Raw genomic sequence first — 26,227 nt, 5'->3', positions numbered from 1 at the left:
TCAAGAACAAAAATTTTTAACAATTACTTACAAGAAAAAAAAACAAATGTATAAATCATATAACATACACAATATACAATACAGTAGGAGTGTTACAATAAAAAAAAACCACTCCAAAAAAAAACATTGTACATTCAATATCGAGATAGACAATCAGCAACCACATTATCTTTACCTTTAATATGAGTTATCACAATATTGTACTCTTGTAACATCAAACTCCAATTTAACAATCTTCTGTTTTTGTTTTTCATCTTACTCAGAAAAACTAACGGATTATGATCAGTGTAAACAATAAGTGGTTTTTGAGTTGTACCAACATATACCTCAAAATATTCCAAAGCCAAAACAAGAGATAATAATTCTTTCTCTATTGTTGAATAGTTTCTTTGATGCTTATTAAATTTCTTAGAAAAGTAAGCTACTGGATGATCAACCTCATCACCCTCATTCCTTTGCATCAATACTGCTCCCGCAGCTTCATCACTAGCATCTACAGCTAATGAAAAAGGTTTTTCAAAGTCAGGTGCCTTAAGCACAGGTTGTTCACATATCATTGTTTTCAATTTTTCAAATGCTTCCTGACAAAACACTGTCCACACAAACTTTACATTCTTCTGCAGAAGGTTAGTTAATGGAAGGGCAACATTAGCAAAATTCTTACAAAATTTTCGATAATATCCTACCATTCCCAAAAACCTTCTGAGAGTTTTTTTCCCCGTTGGAGTGGGAATGTCTAAAATTGCCTGAACTTTTGCCTGAACAGGAGCTACCTTACCTTGACCCACAACATAACCAAGGTAAGTCACAGTAGCATGTCCAAATTCACTCTTGGCTAAATTAATAGTCAAGTTAGCTTTTGAAAGCTTTTCAAACAATTTCTCCACCGCAATAATGTGTGCTTCCCAAGTATCATTTCCTGTCACTAAATCATCAATATAAGCATCAGTATCTTTCAAACCCTGAATCACAGAATTAATCATCCTCTGAAAAGTACCTGGGGCATTCTTCATCCCAAATGGAAGAACATTATACTCATATAACCCAGATGGAGTTACAAATGCAGAAATCTCTCTACCTCTGTCCGTTAATGGAACACACCAATACCCTTTCAATAAATCAATCTTTGTAAGGAACTTTGCTTTTCCAACCTTATCTACACAATCATCTACTCTAGGAATTGGATATGCATCTGTTTTCGTTACAGCATTCACCTTCCTATAGTCCGTACAAAACCTAATACTACCATCAGGTTTTGGCACCATTACACATGGCGAACTCCAATTCGAGTTAGAATGTCTGATAATATCATTCTCTAACATGTATTCAATTTCTTTCTCAGCAAGTTCACATTTTTCCATGTTCATCCTATATGGATGTTGTTTAATAGGTTTGGCATCTCCAACATCTACATCATGTGAAGCTATAGTAGTCCTTCTCAGAACATCTGGAAACAAATCCTTATACTTAAAAATCAATTCCTTCATCTGTTGTTTCTGCTCTAGCTGTAAATGTGCTAATTTCTCATCCATATTTTCCAAAATAGTCGAATTAGGTAACCTAACAGAAACAATGTTAGATTTAGAATGAAAGTCAGATGAATCATCTATCATGTTCCCAGTTAAATCAAACTCATTCTCACTAACCACAACAGTCACAGTATCAGATTGTTCTCAAAATATGGTTTAATCATATTTATGTGGCAAAGTTGTGTTGACCTTCTACGATCTGGAGTTTTTATTACGTAATCCACATCATTAACTCTAGACACAATTTCATAAGGTCCATGAAATCTAGCTTGTAAAGGATTTGTCTGCACTGGGAAAAAAACCAACACCTTATCTCCAGGCTTAAACATCCTCATCCTAGCTTCCTTATCATACCAAGTCTTCATTTTCTCCTGAGCCAACTTCAAATTTTCCTTGGCTAAGCTACAAGCTTTATGTAACCTGTCCTTAAATTTCAAAACATAGTCCAACAAATTAGTATGCACTTCCTTACTAATCCACTGTTCCTTCAATAAAGCTAAAGGTCCTCTAACTCTATGTCCAAACACAAGTTCAAATGGACTAAACCCTAAAGATTCCTGTACCGATTCCCTTACTGCAAATAAAAGTAAGTTTATACTCTCATCCCAGTCACCTTCATTCTCCACACAATATGTCCTAATCATATTCTTAAGAGTAGAATGAAACCTCTCCAAAGCACCTTACGATTCTGGATGGTACGCAGACGAAGTAATTTGCTTAGCTCCCAATTTATAAACTATCTGTTGAAACAATCCAGACATAAAATTACTACCTTGATCAGTTTGTATTTCCTTAGGCAATCCAAAATAAGTAAAGAATTTTATAAGAGCCTTCGTCACAGTTTTAGCTTTTATATTCCTAAGTGGTACTGCCTCTGGAAACCTAGACGAAGTACACATGATAGTCAACAAATACTGATAACCAGTTTTTGTCTTTGGTAATGGACCAACACAATCTACAATAACTTTAGAAAACGGTTCACCAAATGCTGGAATAGGTTGTAATGGAGCTACTGGTGTAACCTGATTTGGTTTACCCACAATTTGACAAGTATGGCACGTCTTACAAAACATCGCCACATCTTTTCTTAAACCAGGCCAGTAAAAATGTTTTAAAATCTTGTCCACAGTTTTCCTTACCCCTTGATGTCCACCTAAAGGCACACTATGAGCTAAAGTCAAAATCTCATTCCGATAAACTTTAGGAACAACTACCTGATAAACAACATTCCATTCCTCACTTGCAGGAATTGTAGGCGACCTCCACTTCCTCATCAACACTCCTTTTTCCAAGTAATATCCTACTGACACCTTCTCAATTTCACTACCTAGTAAAGCTTGTTCCCTTAATTTTATAATCTCAGGATCTCTATTCTGCTCTGCTATCATCTCCTTCCGAGACAGAGATAAATCTTCATAGTCAGACTTACTCCCAGAACCTTGTTCAAACAACGAAGGTAAGAAAGTTTCTGACACATCCTCAAAACTCAAATCCTGAGTTGAACAGTCATGAGTAACAACCTCATTCTGCACATCAATTTTTTTAGCCATAGCTCTAGTCACAACACAAGAAAAATCTGTGTTAGAATTCACCTCTGGTTCCTCTGACTCCATTGTCAAATGCACTTCAGGAAAAACTTGTCCACCTGCCAAGTCATTACCTAACAATAAAGAAATACCCTTCACAGGTAAGCTATGCTGTAATCCTACCTTAACAAATCCTGTAACTAACCCTGACTTTAAATTTACTTCATGTAAACGTACAGGCATAAAATCACTTCCAACACCTCTTATGTAATTTACCTCACCAGTATCACTCTCTTCATTAAACTTCAACACACTATCCAACATCAGTGATTGAGAAGCTCCAGTATCCCTAAGAATTTTTGTTGGCACCAGAGTAGATCCTTCTTTCAAGGATACAAACCCTTCAGTTATAAAATGATCATATCCCTTTCTAACTTGGTCAGACTCTAACAAATCCTCATTTGTGTTTACCAAACCCTGTAACTTTACAGGTGCTTCAGTATGTTGCACACAAGCATCCGGAACTGCTTCCTTCTCTTTCTTTTTCAATTTGAAACAGTTAGCTATTACATGGCCAGGCTTCTTACAATAGTTACAAATAAGACCAAACTGTCTTTCCTTCACAGGTTTTCCTTCCTCCTTACCTCTCTCATTAACCTCTAATTTAATTTCTGATTTACCTTGAGTCTCCATATTATTTCTCCTCTTAAAAATTCTACCCTGAGGAAATTTATTCTTATGGATTAAAACATACTCATCAGCTAATCTAGCACAGTCCTGCAATTTATCAGTAACCCTCTCATTTAAGTAGGTCCTTACTTCAACAGGAATGCTTCTTTTAAATTCCTCCATCAAAATCAGCTCTTTCAAAGTCTCATAGTCCTCATTTACATTTTTAGAAGAAACCCATCTCTCAAAACACATAGCTTTATCATAGGCAAATTCCACATAAGTCTTTTCCACAGACTTTTTCAAACTCCTGAATCTTTCCCTGTACGCTTCTGGGACCAATTCATACGATTTGAGAATATTTTCTTTCACAATATCATAATCTAATGCTTGCGCAGCAGTTAAAGCTGTGTAAACGTGTCGTGCCTTGCCTTTGATTACACTCTGTAATAACACTGACCATTTATCTTTCGGCCACTCTGACATCCGAGCAATAGTTTCAAAATGTTGAAAATATCTCTCCACTTCTGTTTCACTAAATGGAGGGACCAATTTAATTTCTTGGCTAGCAACAAACGGTTTTTTTTTTTTTTAACTTTTTTTATTGTTTTCAATACAAACGGTTTTTTAGAATCAGCAGACTGTTCTACAGAACTTAATTTCTCCATTGCATATTCAAAATCTCTTTGCTTCTGTTCAGCTTCCAATTTACACCTTTCTAACATCATTTGTTCAATTTGCAACTGCATCTCCAGATTACTTATTGGAAACGATTCTAAAATCGATTCTTTAAAATGACCCGAAGCCACAAAGTGTGATGCGATCTTTCTCTGTATTACAGCTTTTGATGTAGTTGGCAAAATCCCTTTAAGATGCAACCGATTCGCAAGTTCAGAGACTTCAGTTTTTTTCGCCTTCGCTAACAAATCCTCGTCTGGCGAATCCAGAAACTCATCAATATTCATCGTTGCCGAAAACCACTCACAAGCCAATCAAACAAAAAAAAATCGAGCAATCCCCGTTACCAAAACACCGACTCAAAATTCAAAAAACTCTTTAAACTCAAATAATTCAATTCCGAACGTAGCCCCCATAATTATGTTACGTATTCAGGCAACAATAATTATAGATGAGTTAGACGAAGGGTTTTATAACAAATAACACATTTATTAAACACTGATAACAAACCCCCTTCAAATGTAAACAAACCCAAACAATGATCCGAGCTCAGCTGCTGGCAGCTGCTCAGACAGTCCTTAATAGCGTTGCAGTCCCAAACAGTCTTTAAAGCGGTATTGAAAAGAACTCAGTTCTTAAAAGTGATATGCCGACAGTTCAAAAGTTCACGGTACTTTTAAAAGGAGAGACTTTTTAAAACGAGGTAAATTCTCTTCCACGTCGATGTCCTTCGATTCCCAGCGTCGAACTCCCACGTCGAATTTTATTAAATATAACAACTTAAAGTGACTGACCTTCCTTCCACAATATTCTCAATCTCCCACCTTTTCCAGCGGAGACTATCGTGAGAATAGTAAACGAAATCCTTCCGAATGAGGATCACACAAGGTCGAAGTCAATCCATCGTCGAAAATCGATTCTTCTCGATTTGTCTTCCAAACTTCACTCTCCATTAGCAAAGAAACCGTTGGCTCTGACCTTTTAAACTTTAGGCATCATATAAAACTTCATTTTTAACTAAACTGCGTCATCACATTAAATCACACAGTGATATGAAGTCATCTTGGCAAATCCAGCCACGAACTGCCCCACCTGACAGGGTGGGTCTTCCTTTTATACCCTGTAGAAAAAACCTGTCACATGACCTCTACTGGCGGGAAAATGACATCACTCCACCATTACCTCATGTCCAGTATAACTTCAACCCCAGTCACGTGACAAGGGTACCACTGTCACGTGTCACGGGTACGTAACACTTTAAACTCAGCACGCATCTTCAGAACCTGGGGGGCATAATCTTCCACAAAACGAATGTTCGTACTTTGAAAAGCAAAAGTACCTCTGCGGCGTGCCTCCATAATCAAACAGTTTTTCACCTGGTATCGATGAAAGCATAAAATAACTGGCCGTGGACGGGAACCCAAAATTGCGCGAGGAACATAAATCCTGTGAGCCCTTTCTAGCTCAGGTGGAGTCGGAAGAAATTCTTTCCCGAAAATCTCAGAGAAAAGAAGAGAAAAATTCAACGGAAGAGCCCTTTTCGGTGGCCTCCGGCAAACCAAGAATTCATAGATTGCAATGTCTGCTCCGATTTTCAAGATCCACCATTTTGGAAGTAAGTTTACTGTTCTTCTCCGCTAGGTTGGAGCAGAAAGTTACGAGATGTTGAACACGGCGTTCTAAATCTTCAGAAGTTAGGTCGATGCGAGATAAATGTTCAGCATGGCCATCCACTCTGGCATTAATCTGATCCAATTTTGAATCCAGCTGGTTGATAGAAGTTCTAAATTTAGTTTTAATATCCATTAAAGTATCTTGTCGATGTTGTTCCAAAATAGCGAGAATCTCAGCCGACAGAGCTGTGGAAGTTTCTTTTTTCCCGATTTTAGTACCTTTTGTAGCCGTTATGAGATAGATGTATTCGCAGGCAGGTAAAAGAGAACTAATAAAGTAACAAAGTAAGATTTAAAAAGGGAGACATATAGTGCAAAGATAGGAAGTATAACGGAGCAAAAGTTTGGAGCGACTAAACAATCGCCATCTTACCGGAAGTCCCCCTGTCCGTATTTTATTTAGAACTTGAGATGAAAAAACATTTATATAAGACCATAAAACAGAGGAGCAGAATTAGGCCATATGGCCCATTGAGTCTGCTCCGCATTCAACCATGGTTGATCCTTTTTTCACCTCCTCAGCCCCACTCCCCAGCCTTTTCTCCGTAACCTTTGATGTTGTAGCCAATCAAGAACCTATCAATCTCCACCTCAAATACACCCAACAACGTGGCCTTCACGACTGCCTGTGGTAACAAATTCCACAAATTCACCACCCTCTGGCGAAAGAAATTTCTCTACATTTCTGTTTTAAATGGACTTCCCTCTATCCTGAGGCTGCACCCCCTTGTCCTAGACTTTCCCATCATGAGAAACATCCTCTACTCTGTCTAGGTCTTTCAACATTCAAAAGGTTTCAAAGAGATTCTTCCCTTCCACCCCCCCCCCCAATCATACTAAATTCCAGTCAGTACAGGCCCAGAGCCATCAAACATTCCTCATATGATAACCCTTTCATTCCCAGAATCATCCTTATGGCCTCTTCTGAACCCTCTCCAATGCCAGCACATCTTTTCTTAGAAAAGGAGCCCAAAACTGTTCACAATACTCAAGGTGAGGCCTCAACAGTGCCTTATAAAGCCTCAGCATCACAACCCTGCTCTTAGATTCTAGACCTAGAACAAGAACTAGAACACTACGGCACAGTACAGGCCCTTCAGCCTTCCATGTTGTGCCGACCAATATAGTCCTTAAAAAAAGTACTAAACCCACACTACCCCATAACCCTCCATTTTTCTTTCATCCATGTGCCTGTCCAAGAGGCTCTTAAATACCCCTAATGTTTTAGCCTCCACCACCATCCCTGGCAAGTCATTCCAGGCACTCACAACCCTCTGTGTAAAAAACTTACCCCTGATGTCTCCCCTAAACTTCCCTCCCTTAATTTTGTACATATGCCCTCTGGTGTTTGCTATTGGTGCCCTGGGAAACAGGTATTGACTATCCACCCTATCTATGCCTCTCATAATCTTGTAGACCTCTATCAAAGTCCCTCTCATTCTTCTACGCTCCAAAGAGAAAAGTCCCAGCTCTGCTAACCTTGCTTCATATGACTTGTTCTCCAAACCAGGCAACATCCTGGTAAATCTCCTCTGCACCCTCTTCATAGCTTCTACATCATTCCTATAATGAGGTGACCAGAATTGAAATTAATGCCAACAATGCATTTGCCTTCCTTGCCACCGACTCAACCTGCAAGTTAACCTTTAGGCTGTTCTACGTAAGGAATCCCAGACCCCTTTGCATCTCAGATTTTTGGACTTTCTCCCCATTTAGAAAATAATCTGCACATTTATTTATTCTACCAAAGTGCATTTTCCAACATTGTATTGCATTTGCCACTTTCTTGCCCTTTCTCCTAATCTGTCCAAGTCCTTCTGCAGCCTTCTTGTTCCTCAACAGTAACAGCCCCTCCACAAATCTTTGTATCATCAGCAAACTTGGCAACAAAGCCATCTATTCCATCATCTAAATCACTGATATACAGAATAAAAAAAATTGGTCCCAACACCAAACCCTGTGGAACACCACTAGTTACTGGCAACTAACCAGAAAAGGATCCTTTTATTCCCATTCACTGCTTCCTACCAATCAGCCAATGCTAAAACTATGCTAGTAACTTACCTGTAATACCATGGGCTCTTAACTTGGTAAGCAGCCTCATGTGTGGCGCTTTGTCAAAGGCTTTCTGAATATACAACATACACTGCATCCCCTTTATCTATCTACTTGTAATCTCCTCAAAGAATTCCAAGAGGTTCATCAGGCAAGGTTTTCCCTTAAAGAAAACATGCTATCTTGCCCTTTGTCTCTAGGAACTCCATAACCTCATACTTAACAATTGACTCCACCATCTTCCCAATCACTGAGGTCAGGCTAACTGGTCTATAATTTTCTTTTTGCTCCCTCCCTCTTTTCTTAAACTGTGGAGTGGCATTTGCAATTTTCCAGTCCTCTGGCACCATGCCAGAGTCCAAAGATTCTTGAAAGGCTGTACTAATGCCTCCACAATCTCTACCATTACCACTTTTGGATCCCTAGGGTGCAGTTCACCTGGTCCGTGTGACTTATGCACCTTTAGGTCTTCCAGCTTTTTGAGCACCTTCTCCCTTGTAATAGTAACAGCACTCACTTCTCTTCCCTCACCCCCTTCAACACCTGGCACACTGCTAGTGTCTTCCGTAGTGAAGACTGATGCAATATACTCATTTAGTTCATCTGCCATCTCCTTGCCTCTCGTTATTATTTCTCTTGCCTCATTTTCTAGTGGTCCTATATCCACTCTCATCTCTTTCTTATATACTTGAGAAAGCTTTTTTTAATACACCTTGATATTGTTCGCTAGCTTGCTTTCATGTTTCATCTTTTCCCTCTTAATGATTCTTTAAGCTGATTTCTGTAGGTTTTTGAAAGCTTCGCAATCATCTAACTTTCCACTAATTTTTGCTTTATTGCATGCCTTCTCTTTTGCTTTTGCATTAGCTTTGACTTCCCATCTCAGCCAGGGTTGTATTATTTTGCCATTTGAATACATCTATAAAGCACTTTCCTCATTTTTCCCAGAAACTCAAGCCATGCTGCTCTGCAGTCATCCCTGCCAGCACCTCCTTCCAATTTTCTTTGGCCAACTCATCTGTCATACCATTGTAATTTCCTTTACTCCACTGAAATACCGATATGTCAGACGTTACTTTCACCCTATCAAATTTCAAGTTGAACTCAATCATATTGTGATCACTGCCTCCTCAGGGTTCCTTTACCTTAAGCTCCCTAATCACCTCCAGTTCATTTAGCTGATCCCCTAGTAGGCTCAATGATAAGTTGTTTTAAAAAGCCATCTCATAGGCATTCAGCAAGTTCATTCTCTTGAAATCTATTACCATCCTGATTTTCCTGATCTACCTGCATGTTAAAATTTCCCATGACTATCATAACATTGCCCTTTTGACATGCCTTTTCAATTTCTCATTGTAATCTGTGGTCCACATCTCAGCTACTGTTTGGAGGCCGGTATATAACTGCCATCACGGTCCTTTACCTTTGCAGTTTCTTAACTCAACCCACAAGGATTCAACATCGTCCAATCCTATGTCACATCTTTCTAATGATTTGATGCCATTCTTTACCAGCAGAGCCATACCACTCCTTCTGCCTCCCGTCCTATTCCTCCGATACAATGCGTAATCTTGGACATTCACCTCACAACTACAACCATCCTTCAGCCACAATTCAGTGAAGGCCACAACATTATAACCAACAATGTGTAACAATGCAACAAGATCATCCAACTTATTTCTAATACTCTATGTATTGAGATATAACACTTTTAGTACCCCTTTTGATTCTGCATTCCTAATACACTGATAGTCACCCTGGGGCTACAATTTTGTCCTGTCATCTGCATGTCCTTCCTGACAGTCTGACTGCATGCTATCTTTGCTTTTTATCCATCCGTCCTATCCTGAGTCCCTTCACTCCAGTTCCCATCCTCCTGACAAATTAGTTTAAACCCTCACCACAGCTCTAACAAACCCACCTGCGAGAATATTGGTCCCCCTCGGATTCAGGTGCCCGTTTTGTATCTTTTACAAAAAAAGATTAGGAATGAACAAAAGATTTTGATCCAAGGACAGTAACAGAATTCCCACTCCATTCAAACACCCTTTCTGATAAAATAACACTAAAATGTCCACAATATACAGAGTTTCACTCTCGTACGATAGTGAGGGAGCCACAAGTGCCATTTTGCAGCTAAGATAATAAGTTGAAGTAGCATTTTCGATTTGGTGCGGAGAAAATTATGATACAATACTCCATGCAGTTAATTTGATTATGATCACATTGTTGTTTATGGAATCATGTCAAGTCAAGTCACTTTTTATTGTCACTGCGACCATAACTGCTGGTACAGTACACAGTAAAAACGAGACGACGTTTTTCAGGACTATGGTGCTGAATGCACAAGCTTCCAAAAGCGCTCAATAGTACTGAAAGGGATATAAAAGTGGTGCACAACACATAAATAGAAACAAGCCAGTACAGCATACTTGGAAAAGTGACAAAGGCAATCAACACAGTTCAGCCAGGTTAGTAATACTATACTACTGTAGTACCAGTATACTAGTTCATCCCCCTCCCCTGGTTTCACCAATCACCCACCATCTTGTGTTTCTTCCTCCCCTCGACCCACCTTCTTGCTTGACTTCTCATCATTTTTTCCCAGACCTAAAGAAGAGCCTCAGTCTGAGACGTTGACTGTTTATTAATTTCCATAGATGCTGCTCAAGTTCCTCCAGCAATTTATGTGTTTTGCCCCCACTATACTAGAGAGCAGGTTAAGTTACTTTCACCCTCACATAAATGCATAAACTGCAGTTTTGTCTTCGAACCCATGACAGGTCTTTGTGCTCTCCACACTCCCTGTTCACCTACATGTTAAAACTGTTTTTCTCTTACTTTTCCAGTTCTAATTAAAGCCTTCAACCTAATAAAAACCATTAAACACTAGAAACATTCAGCAAGTCAGGCAGTATCCATGGAAAGAGAAACAGTTAATGTTTCAGGTTTATCTCTAGGCTCCTTCCCTGAACTGGAAGAGAGAGCTAAGCAATTTAACTTTCGGCAATAGTCAGGGGCTTAAGTAGAACAAAGGAAATATCACTGAAAGAGAGAAATCAAATGGGTTGCCAGAAGCACATTACACAATGATACATAATGTGCTGTTAATAATGAGGCTGCAGGACATACCCAACAGGTGAAACTATACTACTAGCAAAGGGTAAAGGCTGATTTATACTTCTGCGTCAAATGAATGCCATAAGTACAGCGTAGCTGAGTAACCTACACCATAGCCTGACGTGCACCTCTCCAAAACTGTAACTGCGCGCTGCAGACCACAACAACTGTGATTGGTCCACTTGGTAGCATCACATTTCCTCCTGTATATAGGAGCGTACACTGATGTGAAATAAATGGTTGGAGGCGATGAACAAAATCGTCAAATCTACCTGCCCACATCCAAAAATATTTGAAATGAATTTCCTCATCCATGTCTCTCAGTGGCCGGACAAGCACAGAAAATTCACCCTCCTGCCTCAATCTGTTCAATGGTCGTACACACCATCTCCTCCGATGTCTTCTCTCTTTCTGTTGCAGTAATTTCAATAAAAGTAACACCTGTTCAACATTTATTAGCTCCAACTCCAACATGATGCACTCAGTCGCCATTAGAAACCCCACCACCAACTAGCGTTTTGGTGGTGAATTGCAGAGCGACGCAGACACACCAACGCAGAGGTATAAATGCTCACAACGGTGCAGACCACTTACAAAGGCTACGGCGTAAGCTACTACGCAGAAGTATAAATCAGCCTTAATGCTGTAAGACACACAAAACAGGTGAGACTATTACATGCCCCACAGCCTCGCCATTAATATGACTACTCTACTAACTGCCCCCATTCTGACTCGTTCTATCTAAGATTCCCCACTTTTTCCCCCTCCAAACTATTACCAAGAGAAATTAGCTTGTCTTTTCCTTCCTTGCTCCACAATAGTCCCAGACCTGAAAGCCTAACTGATTCTGCTTCCACAGATGCTGCCTGCCCTACTGATAATTCCAGTTTTAATTGAGGATTTCAAGCACCTGCAGATTTTTTAAAAAATCTTCTCCAATTCAAAACGGTTTTCTTTTTCACTAATGGCATATAGATTATTTCCAGTATTCTTTGTTTTATTACAGATCTCCAGATTTATTTTCATGTACATACGATCTTAAGGCCAAGGCTGAGCAATGCTGGGGAGTGATGCCTCCCGGTCCCTTTAACGACACCAGCACCAACTACTGTATCATGTCCCATCCCACCACATCATCATCATCATCATCTCATGCCCCCTCACATCCCATCCACAGCCCCGGCCAACGCCACCTCCTCTCCTCCTACCCAGACCCCCATTCTCTCCCCGTCCTCGGCCTCCTCCGTCCCGCATCAGCCCCGACCTCCACCAGCCCCGTCCCGCCACTCACCCGAGCCGTACTTCACCTCATGCGAGTGCAGCCGGACATTGTGCTGCGTGTTTAACAACTTGATAACCGACCCGCAAGTGACATAACTCAGGTCGGACTCGCCCGAAAGAGCGGGCACAGAAAGAAAGGAAAGTACAAGGATGCGGGCCAGCAGCAGAAACCGCTCTAACTGCCTGTTCATCTTCCCCCCCACAGCCGACCGGTCAACGTCAGCCTAACGGAGCGGGCGGCGCCGTGGGAAGCGAGCCGTAGCGCCACTGGGAGGACCAGAGGCCATCCGGTGAAGTGACAGCGCCATGGGAAGCAAGCCGTAGCGCCACTGGGAGGACCAGAGGCTACCCGGTGAAGTGACGGAGTTCGGGAGGACCTGCTGACCCGGTCAATCTGCTGCGCGCTGGGAGGACGGCAGCTGTCTGCTGTCTTTGTGGGGTTTCAGCAGGAGCTGCTGACAGAGGAACTTCTGTAGGAAGGGAGGTGTAAAGAGTCTCCTGAACGCAGGTGTTGTTGCAGGACACAGCTGGAATCGGGAAATTATTAATTGTTCACAAAACGTGCAGGAAGTTCTTAGCATCTTCAGCTCCTCCTGATAGTAACTCCAAGGCTAAGGTTTAGTTCCTCTGTAATTCGATTTATTCACTATTTTGTTTCTCTTTTATCAGATTCCTAATGTTAAAATAACTTTTTCATTGCATGAACTGAGGCCACTGTAAAAGGCTTAAATATTAAAATAATTTACAATAATGAAGTTCAATTTCCATTTATTATCAACCTTGAGATGTGTTTGCTCACAGGTAGCCACACTGCACTAAACCCGAAAGAACCCATTAAAAAAAACAAAAGTAAAAGACCAACGCCCAATGTGCAAGAGAAAAAAGCACAAATCATGCAAACAATTGCAAGGAACAACAAAAATCCAAACCAAAAATTGTGTACTCAGATTCTAAACCCACACAGATGTACAGCACCCAAACTGGAAGATAATTTCATAATTTTGTGAACACACATTTCACAAAGTTAAAATTTGTCTTTGTTTCAATTGTCCTTACATTGTTTACATTTATTTTACATTTTTACATTATCTTTGTTCACATTTACTTGACACATTTCACTATGTTTCAATGTTTTTTGATGTGCATGTGACAAATATTTTTAAAAAGGGGTATCCCTTTTTGAGTTGGCCGCTACTAGTGTTGATTAACAAATGTAATATGGAGAAAATATTCATCATGGCCTTTGTTTTGTGGATATTGTATTATCTTACTGATGAAGGCTATAAAATGTTCTAGCATAATTAAATGTCATATATTATGGAAATAATTAAAACCACAACATTGACCAATAAGCTTAATCTACTGAGTTAGAATTGTTAGATATGATGGAAGAGAGGCAAATATCATATCACAGCATCAGAATAGAATGTGGTTTAAAATTATTTCTCCAAGCTGTAGTGAGGAGCACTAATCTCAGGCCACATTGCTTAAGTTCCCTTTGAACATCAACATTTCCTCTTAATCTTCAACCTTTAAAAAATGTTTTTATTTTTTTCTCCCCCAATATTAGATAGCTTCTTTTTTTTCAAATTGCCTTACAACGGCCCATTCACTGAGTTTGTCTGTATCCCCTTTGTGAATGCTCTTTGCTCCTTGTATTCCCAACTAATTTCTCGTGATCAACAAATGTGTAAATGTTGTATTTAGTCCCACAGCTAATTATTAATGTGTATTATTGATGCCCAAATAGACACCCCTGCAGTAATCACATCTTGTCAACATAATGACTCGTTTTCTCCAGATGAAGGGTCTCGGCCCGAAATGTCGACTGTTCACTCTTTTCCGAAGTTGCTGCCTGACCTGCTGAGTTCCTCCAGCGTTTTGTGTGTGTTGCTTGGATTTCCAGCATCTGCTGATTTCCTCGTGTTTGTCATTTCCTCCCACTGTTTGTTTTCTATCAAACAGCACCCTTATGGATTCCAGTTCAAGTCGAGCTTATTGTCGTCTATACAGTGAGGTACACGTAGATTCAGACAGCACGCAGAATATGAACTATGCAATAAATTATTCAATACAGTGAAGAAAATGACTGCAAAACAGGACGTGATTAAAAAGGAACACAATGAGAGACAAGTCTGTGGTATCGAAGAGGTGGTCTGTAGTTGTCTATTTCTGAGGTAGGGTGAGTGTGAAGATTTGTTCAAGAATTCAAGCATGGAGCTATTCCTGAATTTATACTGGCTGCGGATTATGCGGTAGAATGGAAGAAAAGATTAAGCACAAATGTATTTAAACGCCCATTTATTCTTGGCAGTAATAAATGGGTGGGTTTGGGTAGAGTTGACATGTAGGCGGTGCGTGGTTGCTGAGTATAGATTCCTTATCCTGTTTTTTTTAATCTTCCACTCCCGCATCCGGAACCGTGTGACACCGTCTGAAACTGCCGGGAGGAAGGACTGCTGGTGCACACAGTCGGCCATTTTTAAACCAGTCGCTGCTCGGGGTGGCTTGGGAACTTAGTCCATTTGATTTTTTTCCTGTCTCATCGTGTTGATCGAGGTACTGACGCTGTTATTTCTTCCGGCAAGGGCTGTGACATTTTAACGCGGGCCGTCGTGTTGGGATTGTGGTTAACATTGCCCTGTAAGAGGGGCTGGAGGTGCCGCTGGAAGCTCGCGATTCCGGGCCTAGGCCCCGGGCCTTGAGGCCGAGTAAAGACCCCCAGTCTAAGTCAAGGACCCCGGGAGAGTGGGAGTTGGTGGATGGGAGGGAATCCATTTAAGGACTGAGGTGGAGGAAAGATCACCGTTGGAAGTACATGGAATTAGTCGCAGCCGGGGAGGGTGGGGGGTTGGAGAAGTAGGTGGTAAACTGGACACAGCTCCCCTAGGAAGAGGCCGAGAGTGGCTGTTTAAAAGGCCTCAATGCGAAGCTGAGGAGGAATCTGGGTGTCGACCCTGGCGAGAAGCCGTGACCGGACATGTAGGGAGCGAATGGAGTGGGCAGGGGCTTGTACAATGGCATTCACTGGGTTGTTTTAAAAATTCTCTCTTTACCCCCGCTTCTCCGTGTGGGTACTTTATTAAAAGTTCTGATTGACCTTTAGTTCCCACCATCTGCATTAAGGGTAATGCAGATAAGGATCGTTTAAAGAAGGCGAACTGATTAATGTGTGGGCATCTTTCCTCTTCTACACCACCAGTCCTGTCTCAAAATATCAAAAAAGACTATAGTATAATGCTTTCCTATTTAATTTTATAACTTAGATGGTGCTTGCTTCATGATTTTTATTATTAAAATAAAAATATTAAAATTCATTCAGTGAGGGCTTTGGTTAAAATAAACAGGCATTTATTTTATTAATGTTAGTGTGGGTGTCAAGTAGACTGTTACATTGCATATTTCACATTTTTTCTGTAGAGCTTGCAGACATGTCTGACTTTGTGGAGAGTGAAGCTGAGGAGTCTGAGGAAGAGTATGATGAAGAAGGATCAGTTGTGCAGAAAAAGCCCAAGAAGTTCATAGAAGATGATGATGGTATGTGCACCCAAGATGCAGCATTAGTTTTGTTGTTGTAAGGTCTTGGCTGATTTTTTTTTTAACTTTTGAGAGTCAGCCGTTTCAATTAATTTGTATGGGTTGGAATTTAATAAACTAAAGATAAATGTTCATCTATTGCAGGGTTAAAATTGAAATATAGTTCCTCTGGAGCAATTAATAAAATGGCAACTTGGTTTATTAAGTATTATATTTTTAATATCGGATCTCAAAAACTGATGGAATACTGATAATTTCCTTGTATGTGTGTACTTTATAATCTAATGATCTATAAAGAAAGGGTTTGTAAATGCTTGGAATTTTCCTGTTTGAATCCAATATAAAGAAGCAGTAGTACATGTCTATCAGAAGCAGTTCATTTTCTCATATATACAGCCTGGTAATTTGAATATGATTGGCTTTGAAGGCCAATTCTGGATTCAGTCTAAAAACCTGAAGTGAAATAGCTTGCTGCATGGGAATAGGAGGAAAAGATATTCGAGCATTTAATTCATTCCACCCATCATTCAATTCTGATACTTGGACTAATCCAAAGATACATATTATAATCTCACCTCAGGAGCTGGAAAATTTAAATGACTGGAGAACCTAGTGCTACATTGGTAACCATAGAAGCCACACATGGGCTTGTCCTGTTCTGTGGAAAAAAAGATGTCATCCTTACTCAGAATCGCATCATTGATTCTAGACATTTAGCAATGTGAAAGGTAGATGCCCTGTGAAGTGATGTTAGAAAGCATCAGTTACATCTTTATGCCAAAACATAAACCAGTAGGGTCACATCAATAATCTTGGACCAGTTCTGAGAAGTATGAAAGCGCTCATCCTGGTTAACTCTGCATGCTTGCTGACATCAGCATAAATGGGGCTAAATTGGGAGTTGCCCCACAGAACAGCTTCTGTAATTCTCAGTGTTGCAGATTCATCCATCGCTGTATCTGGTTGTGGCCTCTGTCGCAGCAGAACAGTCCCGTTAAAAGTCATAGCTTGGTGGTATACATTTGAGAAGGAGAAGTTATTGACTTAACACCTTAGAAAATGTTCTGAAGCCTAATGACATCCTCCTTTAGCAAATGACAGTGATGGTGATACTATCTGCACCTTGAAGCTGAGGCCTATCAGCTGCAGAAGAAATATTTCTACCACAATCTGTTACATGCATGGCCTAACATAACTTCGATGCTACGTTCTACAGTCCATTCATTGATAATCTTCCTTCAGTCATAAAGAGAGGATGTTCATTGATGATTACACAGTGATATGTATTATTCCAATCATGCATGTAGGCAAAGCTGGACCATATACTAGCGAAGTCTGATAAATTGCAAGTAATATTTCCTAGCACACACAGTACTGGCAATGTCCATTTCCAATAAGAAGTTCAGGGTTCACTCCTTGACTTTTAAGTCTATGGCCTTCAATAACCAGCTTAACCTAGAGGGGCATACATTAATAAGAAACTTAACTGGTTTGTCATATTCAGTTTGAACAGGTTTTCCAGAAATAATGGATATTGGGTTCAGCAGTACTGTTGGTTTTGCATCTTACTGAATTTGTAAAAAATAAGTGTCATTTTAAATGGCCGCCCCAGAATGACAAATCACCAGATTGATCTCTGAAACTGCACTATGTCAACTGTACAGCCTTTTTTTAAACCCATAGGCAAAATAAAATTAATTTTCTCTAATAGGGGTTTTCAACAGTAAAAGAAGATGGCCATTGAAATACTCGTGGATTTTATAATGTATCAGTTACATACATTAGCTTCTAATTGAGCTAGCAATGTTGTAGAAATTCATACGTGGCCCTGTAGGGAAAAGCTCCCAGAAGTAGTGTATTATATGAAGTGATATGCTTTCCTCATTTAATATTTCCCTTGACTTAATCTATAGTTCCCATGGCAGTCCAGATAAATTATGCCTTTTCTAGGAGAGGTAACATTTGCATTTGTATTGTTTCACTGTGGTCTTTTATTACTGATATAAAATTTGCTGAGAAAGTGTTTTGTAAGTTCCTATGTGTTTTAATAGCATGAAGCCTCTATACTATGAGAATGGATATAGCATATTGTGGCACTCCAGGGGTGCGATCGACAGCCCACCCCAGCGATATTCCTTGTGGCCAGCGCGATTTATTGGTCTTATTTTAAAATGCGTTTGTGGGATTATGGTGGGTGTTCAAGTTTATTTATTGTTACATTTTAGCTTGGGTTATACATTTATTTACTTGTGTTTGTGTGTCACTATGACTGTAACCGAGGTGTGTATTAATCACCTCCCCCATCTGTATGTGACTGAGTGTGTTCTCTCCCTGAGTTATTGTGCCCGGTCTGTATTTGTGCTTATCGCAATAAAACATGACGCTGAGCTAAACAGGCTTCTGTCATAGAAAACGTAGAAAACCTACAGCAGAATACAAGCCCTTCAGCTCACAAAGTTGTGCTGAACATGTCCCCACCTTAGAAATTAGTAGGCTTACCTATAGCCCTCTATTTTTCTAAGCTCCATGTACCGATCTGAAAATCTCTTAATAGACTCTGTCGTATCCGCCTCCACCACCATTGCCGGCAGCCCATTCTACGCACTCACCACTCTCTGCGTTTATTTAAAAAAAAACGCGTCTTACCCCTGACATCTCTGTACCTACTCCCCAGAACCTTAAACCTGTGTCCTCTTGTGGCAACCACTTCAGCCCTGGGAAAAAGCCTTTGACTATCCACACGATCAATGCCTCTCATCATCTTATATACCTCTTATCAGGTTACCTCTCATCCTCCGTCGCTCCAAGGAGAAAAGGCCAAGCTCACTCAACCTGTTTTCATAAGGCATGCTCCCCAATTCAGGCAACTTCCTTGTAAATCACCTCTGCACCCTTTCTATGGTTTCCACATCCTTCCTGTAGTGAGGCGACCAGAACTGAGCACAGTACTCCCAAGTGGGGTCTGACCAGGGTCCAGTATAGCTCGTGAACCAAATGCTTGCCACATTGGTGTCGGGAGTGTGATTAGAGATTGATGGCTACGATGTTGGGTGAAGTGGCTTAAGACCCTGGGAATAAGTTGAGGGACCAAGTGAAATATGCCTTCTCTGCATCCCTGGGCTGGGCTTCTGAAGTTGGGACGCCAAAATGGAAGGAAACCCTGGGATCCGAGCGTTGTGCCTTTCCAGGGAACCCCAATGGGGCATGCATAACCAGGCTCTCCAATCTGGGGGACATGGCGGACTGCATCACCCACCTCCCTCGTGGCAGGTATCACCGATGCCGCCAGAGAAAGAGGAAGACCAACGGGCCCTAGCAATTAACACCACAAGGTCCACCCTGAAGCTCCCCAGGTACAACAGTACCAGCCGCCTAGGGCCTTACCTGACACAGTCAGACTTGCCGCATGACACAACGGGTGGTGCACCTTGCCTTGACACTGGAGGGGGGTGTCCTGCAGGCTTTTCTTGATCTAATGCCAGCTGAGCGGCGTGATAGTGTCGCTGAAAGGCAGAGGCCATTGGAGGAAGCAATGAAGGAAGAATTGGGCAGCAGACGGTGCCATGTGGGAGAAAGCCTGGAGGCATTTGCAGCAGATCACCACCACTGCTCTGCATGGCTACCCCCCAGTTCCCTCTCACAGTCCAGGAAGAATTTGCCCTCCATGCCTTTGTAAAGGTGCTGATGTCGTAGCGCCTTTGGCATGTGCTCACCTGACATCACCATCATCTCTGAAACATGTGCTGGCAGAGGCGGAGAGGGCAAAAGCAATTTTAGCCCCCGGAGGTATTCCAGCTTCACCCCACATGCCCCGAGCGCAGGCCTGTATCACTGAGACGGAGGAGGAAATTGATGAGGAGCAGCCCGTGAGACAGATCTGACCAGTCCTGCTGTGTGCTATGGAGTGATCTCTGCTACCGGTGTGGCGAGGCAGGACCGGGAATGCCCGCACTGGCACCACACCGTAGCCCAGAGCAGCCACTGGGAAATGCTGAATGGGCAGCAGTGCCTGAAACCTTCAGGAGAATCCCTTCGCCTCTGCTGGTGATCCGTTTGGTTGAAGAACAAGACTTAAACAACCACGTGGTGGGGATGCTGTGCGTTGGTGCACACAGGGTCAACCGTCACAATCACCTGTCCAGGTGTCCTCCCCAACGCGGACCAGCCATGCCTGCCTGGGTGGACAACAATGGTGGTCCAGCTGGCTAAGGTCACCAGTGACCGTGTGGCAATGAGCAGGAAGAGGGGCTGCACATGGCAGTGGGGATAAACACAGTGGAGCACAAGGTGTGGCTGTTGAGATCCAGGACTCCTGCATCATTGGCCTGGACCTGCTGTCCCACTGGCGGGGGTCCATGTGGGTGTGCCACGGGCAGACTCTACCTCAGCACTGAAGCCCTGGCTCTCCAGCGGGGCAGCTTTGGGAAGGGAATCAAGCGAGCTCAGCCGCACCCACCACCAGTTTCACGGTGGCCCACCGCAATGCAGCACGTCCCACAGTGACCCAGCGCGACACAGCGGAACCAGGGCAAGCAGTGGATGTGGTGCTTCAGGTGGCAGCCAGTTGCGAGGCAGGCCTCCCCAACATTGACCAGCAGCTGTGCAGCGAGCAGGTGGGCCATCCTGTGCTGGCCGGAGTGAGCAGGGGTCTCTATCTGAGACCAGAGCCCTATGCTCCCAGTGGGACATGCTGGAGGTACGCACCGGGTTGCTCTTCCGCCGGTGGCAGTTTTCCAGTGACAGACACCTGGTCGCCTGGGGGCACTGTGCTGCAGTCAGTGCACAGGCTGGTAGGGGCCAGCTATTTTGGGGTCACAAAGGTGTTGGGCAAGCTGTTCAAAAGCTTCTCTTTGCCTGGGTGTAGGCAGGCACAGAGCTGTTGCATGCACCGCTGTAATGCTTGAATGTCTCAGTATGGGTCTACTGCCCCACCCAGAAGAAGGGACTGCCCGAAGCTTGGAACCGCTGGAATGGGTTCAAGAAGGTGCTTGATTCTGTCTCTGATGTGGTGTACTGGGTGTGGTTGCCTGTGCAGCGCAAGGCAGTTGTGCTGCACTCGACTGGCTGGCCCTTGGCCTCCACCGACCCCGTGAGGCTGAAAAAAAGAAATGACAACTTCAGGTGCCCTGCCTCTAACCTCACCAAACAGTACCTCGGGGGGGGGGGGGGGGGGGTCACTGCAGACACCCCCTACGCAGTGCCCCAGGTGGTGGCATTTACTTTACTGTCACCAAACAATTGATACTAGAGCGTACGATCATCACAGCGATATTTGATTCTGCACTTCATGCCCTCTAAAGTACAAATCAAAGTAAATATAAAAATTTAAATTATAAATCATAATTAGAAAATAGAAAAGGGAAAGTACGGTAGTGCAAGTCAGGTCCGGATATTTGGAAGGTACGGCCCAGATCCGGGTCAGGATCCATTCAGCAGTCTTATCACAGTTGAAAAGAAGCTGTTCCCAAATCTGGCCGTACAAATCTTCAAGCTCCTGAACCTTCTCCCAGAGGGAAGAGGGACAAAAAGTCTGTTGGCTGGGTGGGTTGTGTCCTTGATTATCCTGGCAGCACTGCTCCAACAGCGTGCGGTGTAAAGCGAGTCCATGGACGTCTCGGCCTGAAACATCGACAGCGCTTCTCCCTATAGATGCTGCCTGGCCTGCTGTGTTCCACCAGCATTTTGTGTGTGTTGTTGTTTGAATTTCCAGCATCTGCAGATTTCCTCGTGTTTGCTCCATGGATGGAAGATTGGTTTGTGTGATGTGCTGGGCTAGGTTCACGATCTTCTGCAGCTTCTTCCAGTCTTGGACAGGACAACTTCCATAGTAGGTTGTGATGCACCCTAGAAGAATGCTTTCTGCAGTGCATCTATAAAAATTAGTGAGGGTTTTAGGGGACAGGCCAAATTTCTTCAGCTTTCTCAGGAAGTAAAGGCGCTGGTGGGCCTTCTTGGCAGTGGACTCTGCTTGGTTAGACCAAGTCAGGTCATTTGTCATATTCACCCCGAGGAACTTAAAGCTTTTGACCTGTTCTACCCGTGCACCACTGATGTAGATGGGGTCGTGCGGTCCGCTACTCCTTCTGAAGTCAACAACCAATTCCTTCGTCTTGCTGACATTGAGGGATAGGTTATTGTCTTCGCACCATGCCACCAGGTTCTTAATTTCTTCTCTGTACTCAGACTCATCATTACCCAAGATACATTGACTACCACTAAGACTTTTGGACTTTGTTGCAGACCCTGGGATTGCCAGGGACAGCTGACCCCTCAGGTGGGGCAATGTGGCGCTCTGGGGGGGTGGTCACAGCTCACACCGGCATTTCTAGTGGCCCGTGCTAATTATTGTTCTTACTCTAAAATGTGTTTGTGGGATTATGGTGAATGTTCAAGTTCATTTATTGTTACATTTTATACTGGATTATGCACTTATTTGCTTGTGTGTTTGTAGGTTACCCTACTGTAACAGGGATGTGTATTAATCACCTTCCCCGTTGCCTGTATGTGACTATGTGGGTTCTCTCCCTGCATCATAGCACCCGGTCTGTTTTTGTGCTTATTGCAATAAAACAGGCATTTGAGCTAAACTGACTTCTCTTGTCTGTCATCGTGGACCAAATGCTAGTCACAGTATCAATGTTCGAAAAGCATTTGAAATTCCAAAAGAAATAATGCTGAACTTGAACAATCTGTAATTAAGCCTCTTCTGAATTTTTGCATTCACTTTCAAGAGCTAAGTCTTTCAAGGAAATTTTGACCCTGGTAAGTGGCAGTGCAAGTGACTTAAAGGATTTAATTTAGTAAAACCAAAAGGCAGTATGATTGGAATAGTAGAGTCTCAAGATCAATCTTGTGATTTGGCATTCTGAGACATTACTTTAGGTGACTTGTCTTTTTGTATGCCCAAGATGTAATACCAAGCGTCATGGATAAATCCTTGATGCAACTGTGAAGTGTGTTTGGTTCATTAGATTATAAGTAAATTTAACAGAGAAGTTTCAATTGATAATTAGATTCTGTACAGTAAATCCCCCAGTAGGAAATTTAGCAGGGAGGTACTTGTTCTTGAAGAAATCTGGAAATCAATCTTTAGAGTTGTGGGTGCTAGGTTAATTGAATCAAAACTCTGAAATACTAGTTGGTATATTGTCATACGATATGTATCTATATAAGATAAATAGGAGATGTAAGAGATTCAGTGCGTTGAGCAGCCTCCATGCTGGGAAGTGAGCAGTCAGTGTTTCTGAATAAATACGGTTGAGTTACAGGGCAATTTAATCCAACAAAATGGCAAAGCAGATTTCAGGCTAATATCCTATTCCTGATTCCTTTTGGTATTTTTTGTGACATTAAGTTGAAATAACTTCCAGATTGTCTCCACACCAGTGTTTCATATTTAGTCCAATATGTACATGGGGTGATTGATAAGTTCATGGCCTCGTGTAGAAGGTGTCAATTTTAGAAAACCAAGCACATTTATTTTTCAACGTTGCCCACTCCTACGTTTACACATCCAGGTGTTGTGGAGCATACGGATCTTGGACCTCCAGAAAGTGTCCACAGCAGGGGTGATTGATAAGTTTGTGGCCTAAGGTAGAAGGAGATGAGCCATACAGCTCTCATTACATGCACATGCAGTTCAACTCTGAGTGATTATGCAGAACATTTGAAGTTAATAACTCATCAGGGATGATTGATAAGTTTGTGGCCTAAGGTAGAAGGAGATGTGTCATTAACTTCAAACTTTCTGCATAATCACTCAGAGTTGACCTGCATGTGGATGTAACGAGAGCTGTATAACTCATCTCCTTCTACCTTAGGCCACAAACTTATCACACATCTGTGGACATGTTCTGGAGGTCCAAGATCCGTATGCTTCACAACCGCTGGACTATGTGTGTAAATGTAGGAGGGGACTATATAACAATTACAGCATGGAAACAGAGGTCATCTCGGCCCTTCTAGTCTGTGCCGAATGCTTACTCTCACCTAATCCCACTGACCTGCACTCAGCCCATAACCCTCCATTCCTTTCCTATCCAATTTTTTTTTAAATGACAAAATCGAACCTGCCTCTACCACTTCTACTGGAAGCTCGTTTCACACAGCTACCACTCTCTGAGTAAAGAAGTTCCCCCTCGTGTTACCCCTAAACTTTTGCCTCTTAACTCAACTCATGTCCTCTTGTTTGAATCTCCCCTACTCTCAATGGAAAAAGCCTATCCACGTCAACTCTATCTATCCCCCTCATAATTTGAAATACCTCTATCAAGTCCCGCCTCAACCTTCTACACTCCAAAGAATAAAGACCTAACTTGTTCAACCTTTCTCTATAACTTAGGTGCTGAAACCCAGGTAACATTCTAGTAAATCTCCTCTGTATTCTCTCTATTTTGTTGACAACTTTCCTATAATTCGGTGACCAGAACTGTATACAATACTCCAAATTTGGCCTCACCAATGCCTTGTACAATTTTAACATTACATACCAACTCCTATACTCAATGCTCTGATTTATAAAGGCCAGCATACCAAAAGCTTTCTTTACCACCCTATCCACATGAGATTCCACCTTCAGGGAACTATGCACCATTATTCCTAGATCTCTCTCTGTTCTACTGCATTCCTCAATGCCTTACCATTTATCATGTATGTCCTACTTTGATTAGTCCTACCAAAATGTAGCACCTCACACTTATCAGCATTAAACTCCCATCTGCCATCTTTCAGCTCACTCTTCTAACTGGCCTAAATCTCTCTGCAAGCTTTGAAAACCTACTTCATTATCCACAACACCACCTATCTTAGTATCATCTGCATACTTACTAATCCAATTTACCACCCTGTCATCCAGGTCATTAATGTATATGACAAACAACATTGGACCCAGTAAAGATCCCTGAGGCACACCACTAGTCACCGGCCTCCAACCTGACAAAGAGTTATCCACCACTACTCTCTGGCATCTCCCATCCAGCCACTGATGAATCCATTTTACTACTTCAATATTAACACCTAATGATTGAACCTTCCTAACTCACCTTCCTTGTGGAACCTTGTCAAAGGCCTTACTGAAGTCCATATAGACAGCATCCACTGCTTTACCCTAATCAACTTTCCTAGTAACCTCTTCAAAAAATTCATTAAGATTTGTCAAACATGACCTTCCATGCACAAATCCATGTTGACTGTTCTGGATAGACTGTCCCTGTCTATCCAGATAATTTTATATATACCATCTCTAAGAATACTTTCCATTAATTTACCCACCACTGGGGAATATCCTGTCAGGACCCGGAGGTTTATCCACTTTTATATTCCTTTAAAGTGCCAGTACTTTCTCCTCTTTAATCGTCATAGTTTCCATAACTTCCCTACTTGTTTCCCTTCCCCTACACAATTCATTATCCTTCTCCTTAGTGACTACCGAAGAAAAGAAATTATTCAAAGCAATTTCAATGTTGAAATAAATGTGCTAGGATTCAGGATCAGTTCCTGAGGATTGGCGGGTAGCTAATGTTATCCCACTTTTTAAGAAAGGAGGGAGGGAGAAAACAGGGAATTATAGACCAGTTAGCCTGACATCAGTGGTGAGGATGATGCTGGAGTCAATTATAAAAGATGAAATAGCAGCACATTTAGATAGCAGTAACAGGATTGGTCCAAGTCAGCGTAGATTTACGAAGGGGAAATCATGCTTGACTAATCTTCTGGAATTTTTTTGAGGATGTAACTATGAAAATGGACAAGGGAGAGCCAGTGGATGTAGTGCACCTGGACTTCCAGAAAGCCTTTGATAAGGTCCCACATAGGAGATTAGTGGGCAAAATTAGAGCACATGCTATTAGGGGTAGGGTACTGACATGGCAGACAGGAAACAGTTTTGGCAGACAGGAAACAGAGTAGGGATTAACTGGTCCCTTTCAGATTGGCAGGCAGTGACTAGTGAGGTACCGCAAGGCTTGGTGCTGGGACCGCAGCTATTTACAATATACGTTAATGATTTAGATGAAGGGATTAAAAGTAACATTAGCAAATTTGCAGATGACACAAAGCTGGGTGGCAGTGTGAAATGTGAGGAGGATGTTATGAGAATGGAGGGTAACTTGGGACAGGTTAGGTGAGTGGGCAGATGCAGTTTAATGTGGATAAATATGAG

General features: G+C 42.0%; 2 protein-coding genes across 2 annotated transcripts in view; one reads left to right on the top strand and one right to left on the bottom strand.

Annotated features, from left to right (window-relative positions):
- LOC140731730 (stromal cell-derived factor 2-like) overlaps positions 1-12,773 on the bottom strand; it is a 44,817-nt gene extending 32,044 nt beyond the window's left edge. The window contains exon 1 of the mRNA XM_073053457.1: positions 12,542-12,773. Within this exon, the coding sequence (XP_072909558.1) occupies positions 12,542-12,722 (181 nt within the window). The 5' untranslated portion in view covers positions 12,723-12,773. The remainder of the gene's footprint in view (positions 1-12,541) is intronic.
- Positions 12,774-14,963: 2,190 nt separating this feature from the next.
- Positions 14,964-26,227, top strand: part of supt6h (SPT6 homolog, histone chaperone and transcription elongation factor) — a 71,758-nt gene continuing 60,494 nt past the window's right edge. The window contains exons 1-2 of the mRNA XM_073053456.1: positions 14,964-15,090; positions 15,952-16,068. Of these exons, the coding sequence (XP_072909557.1) occupies positions 15,963-16,068 (106 nt within the window). The 5' untranslated portion in view covers positions 14,964-15,090; positions 15,952-15,962. The remainder of the gene's footprint in view (positions 15,091-15,951; positions 16,069-26,227) is intronic.

The sequence above is a fragment of the Hemitrygon akajei genome, chromosome 8 (genome assembly GCF_048418815.1).
Source record: "Hemitrygon akajei chromosome 8, sHemAka1.3, whole genome shotgun sequence".
In the NCBI taxonomy this organism is placed as follows: domain Eukaryota; kingdom Metazoa; phylum Chordata; class Chondrichthyes; order Myliobatiformes; family Dasyatidae; genus Hemitrygon; species Hemitrygon akajei.
This window is presented reverse-complemented; position numbering and strand designations above follow the sequence as displayed.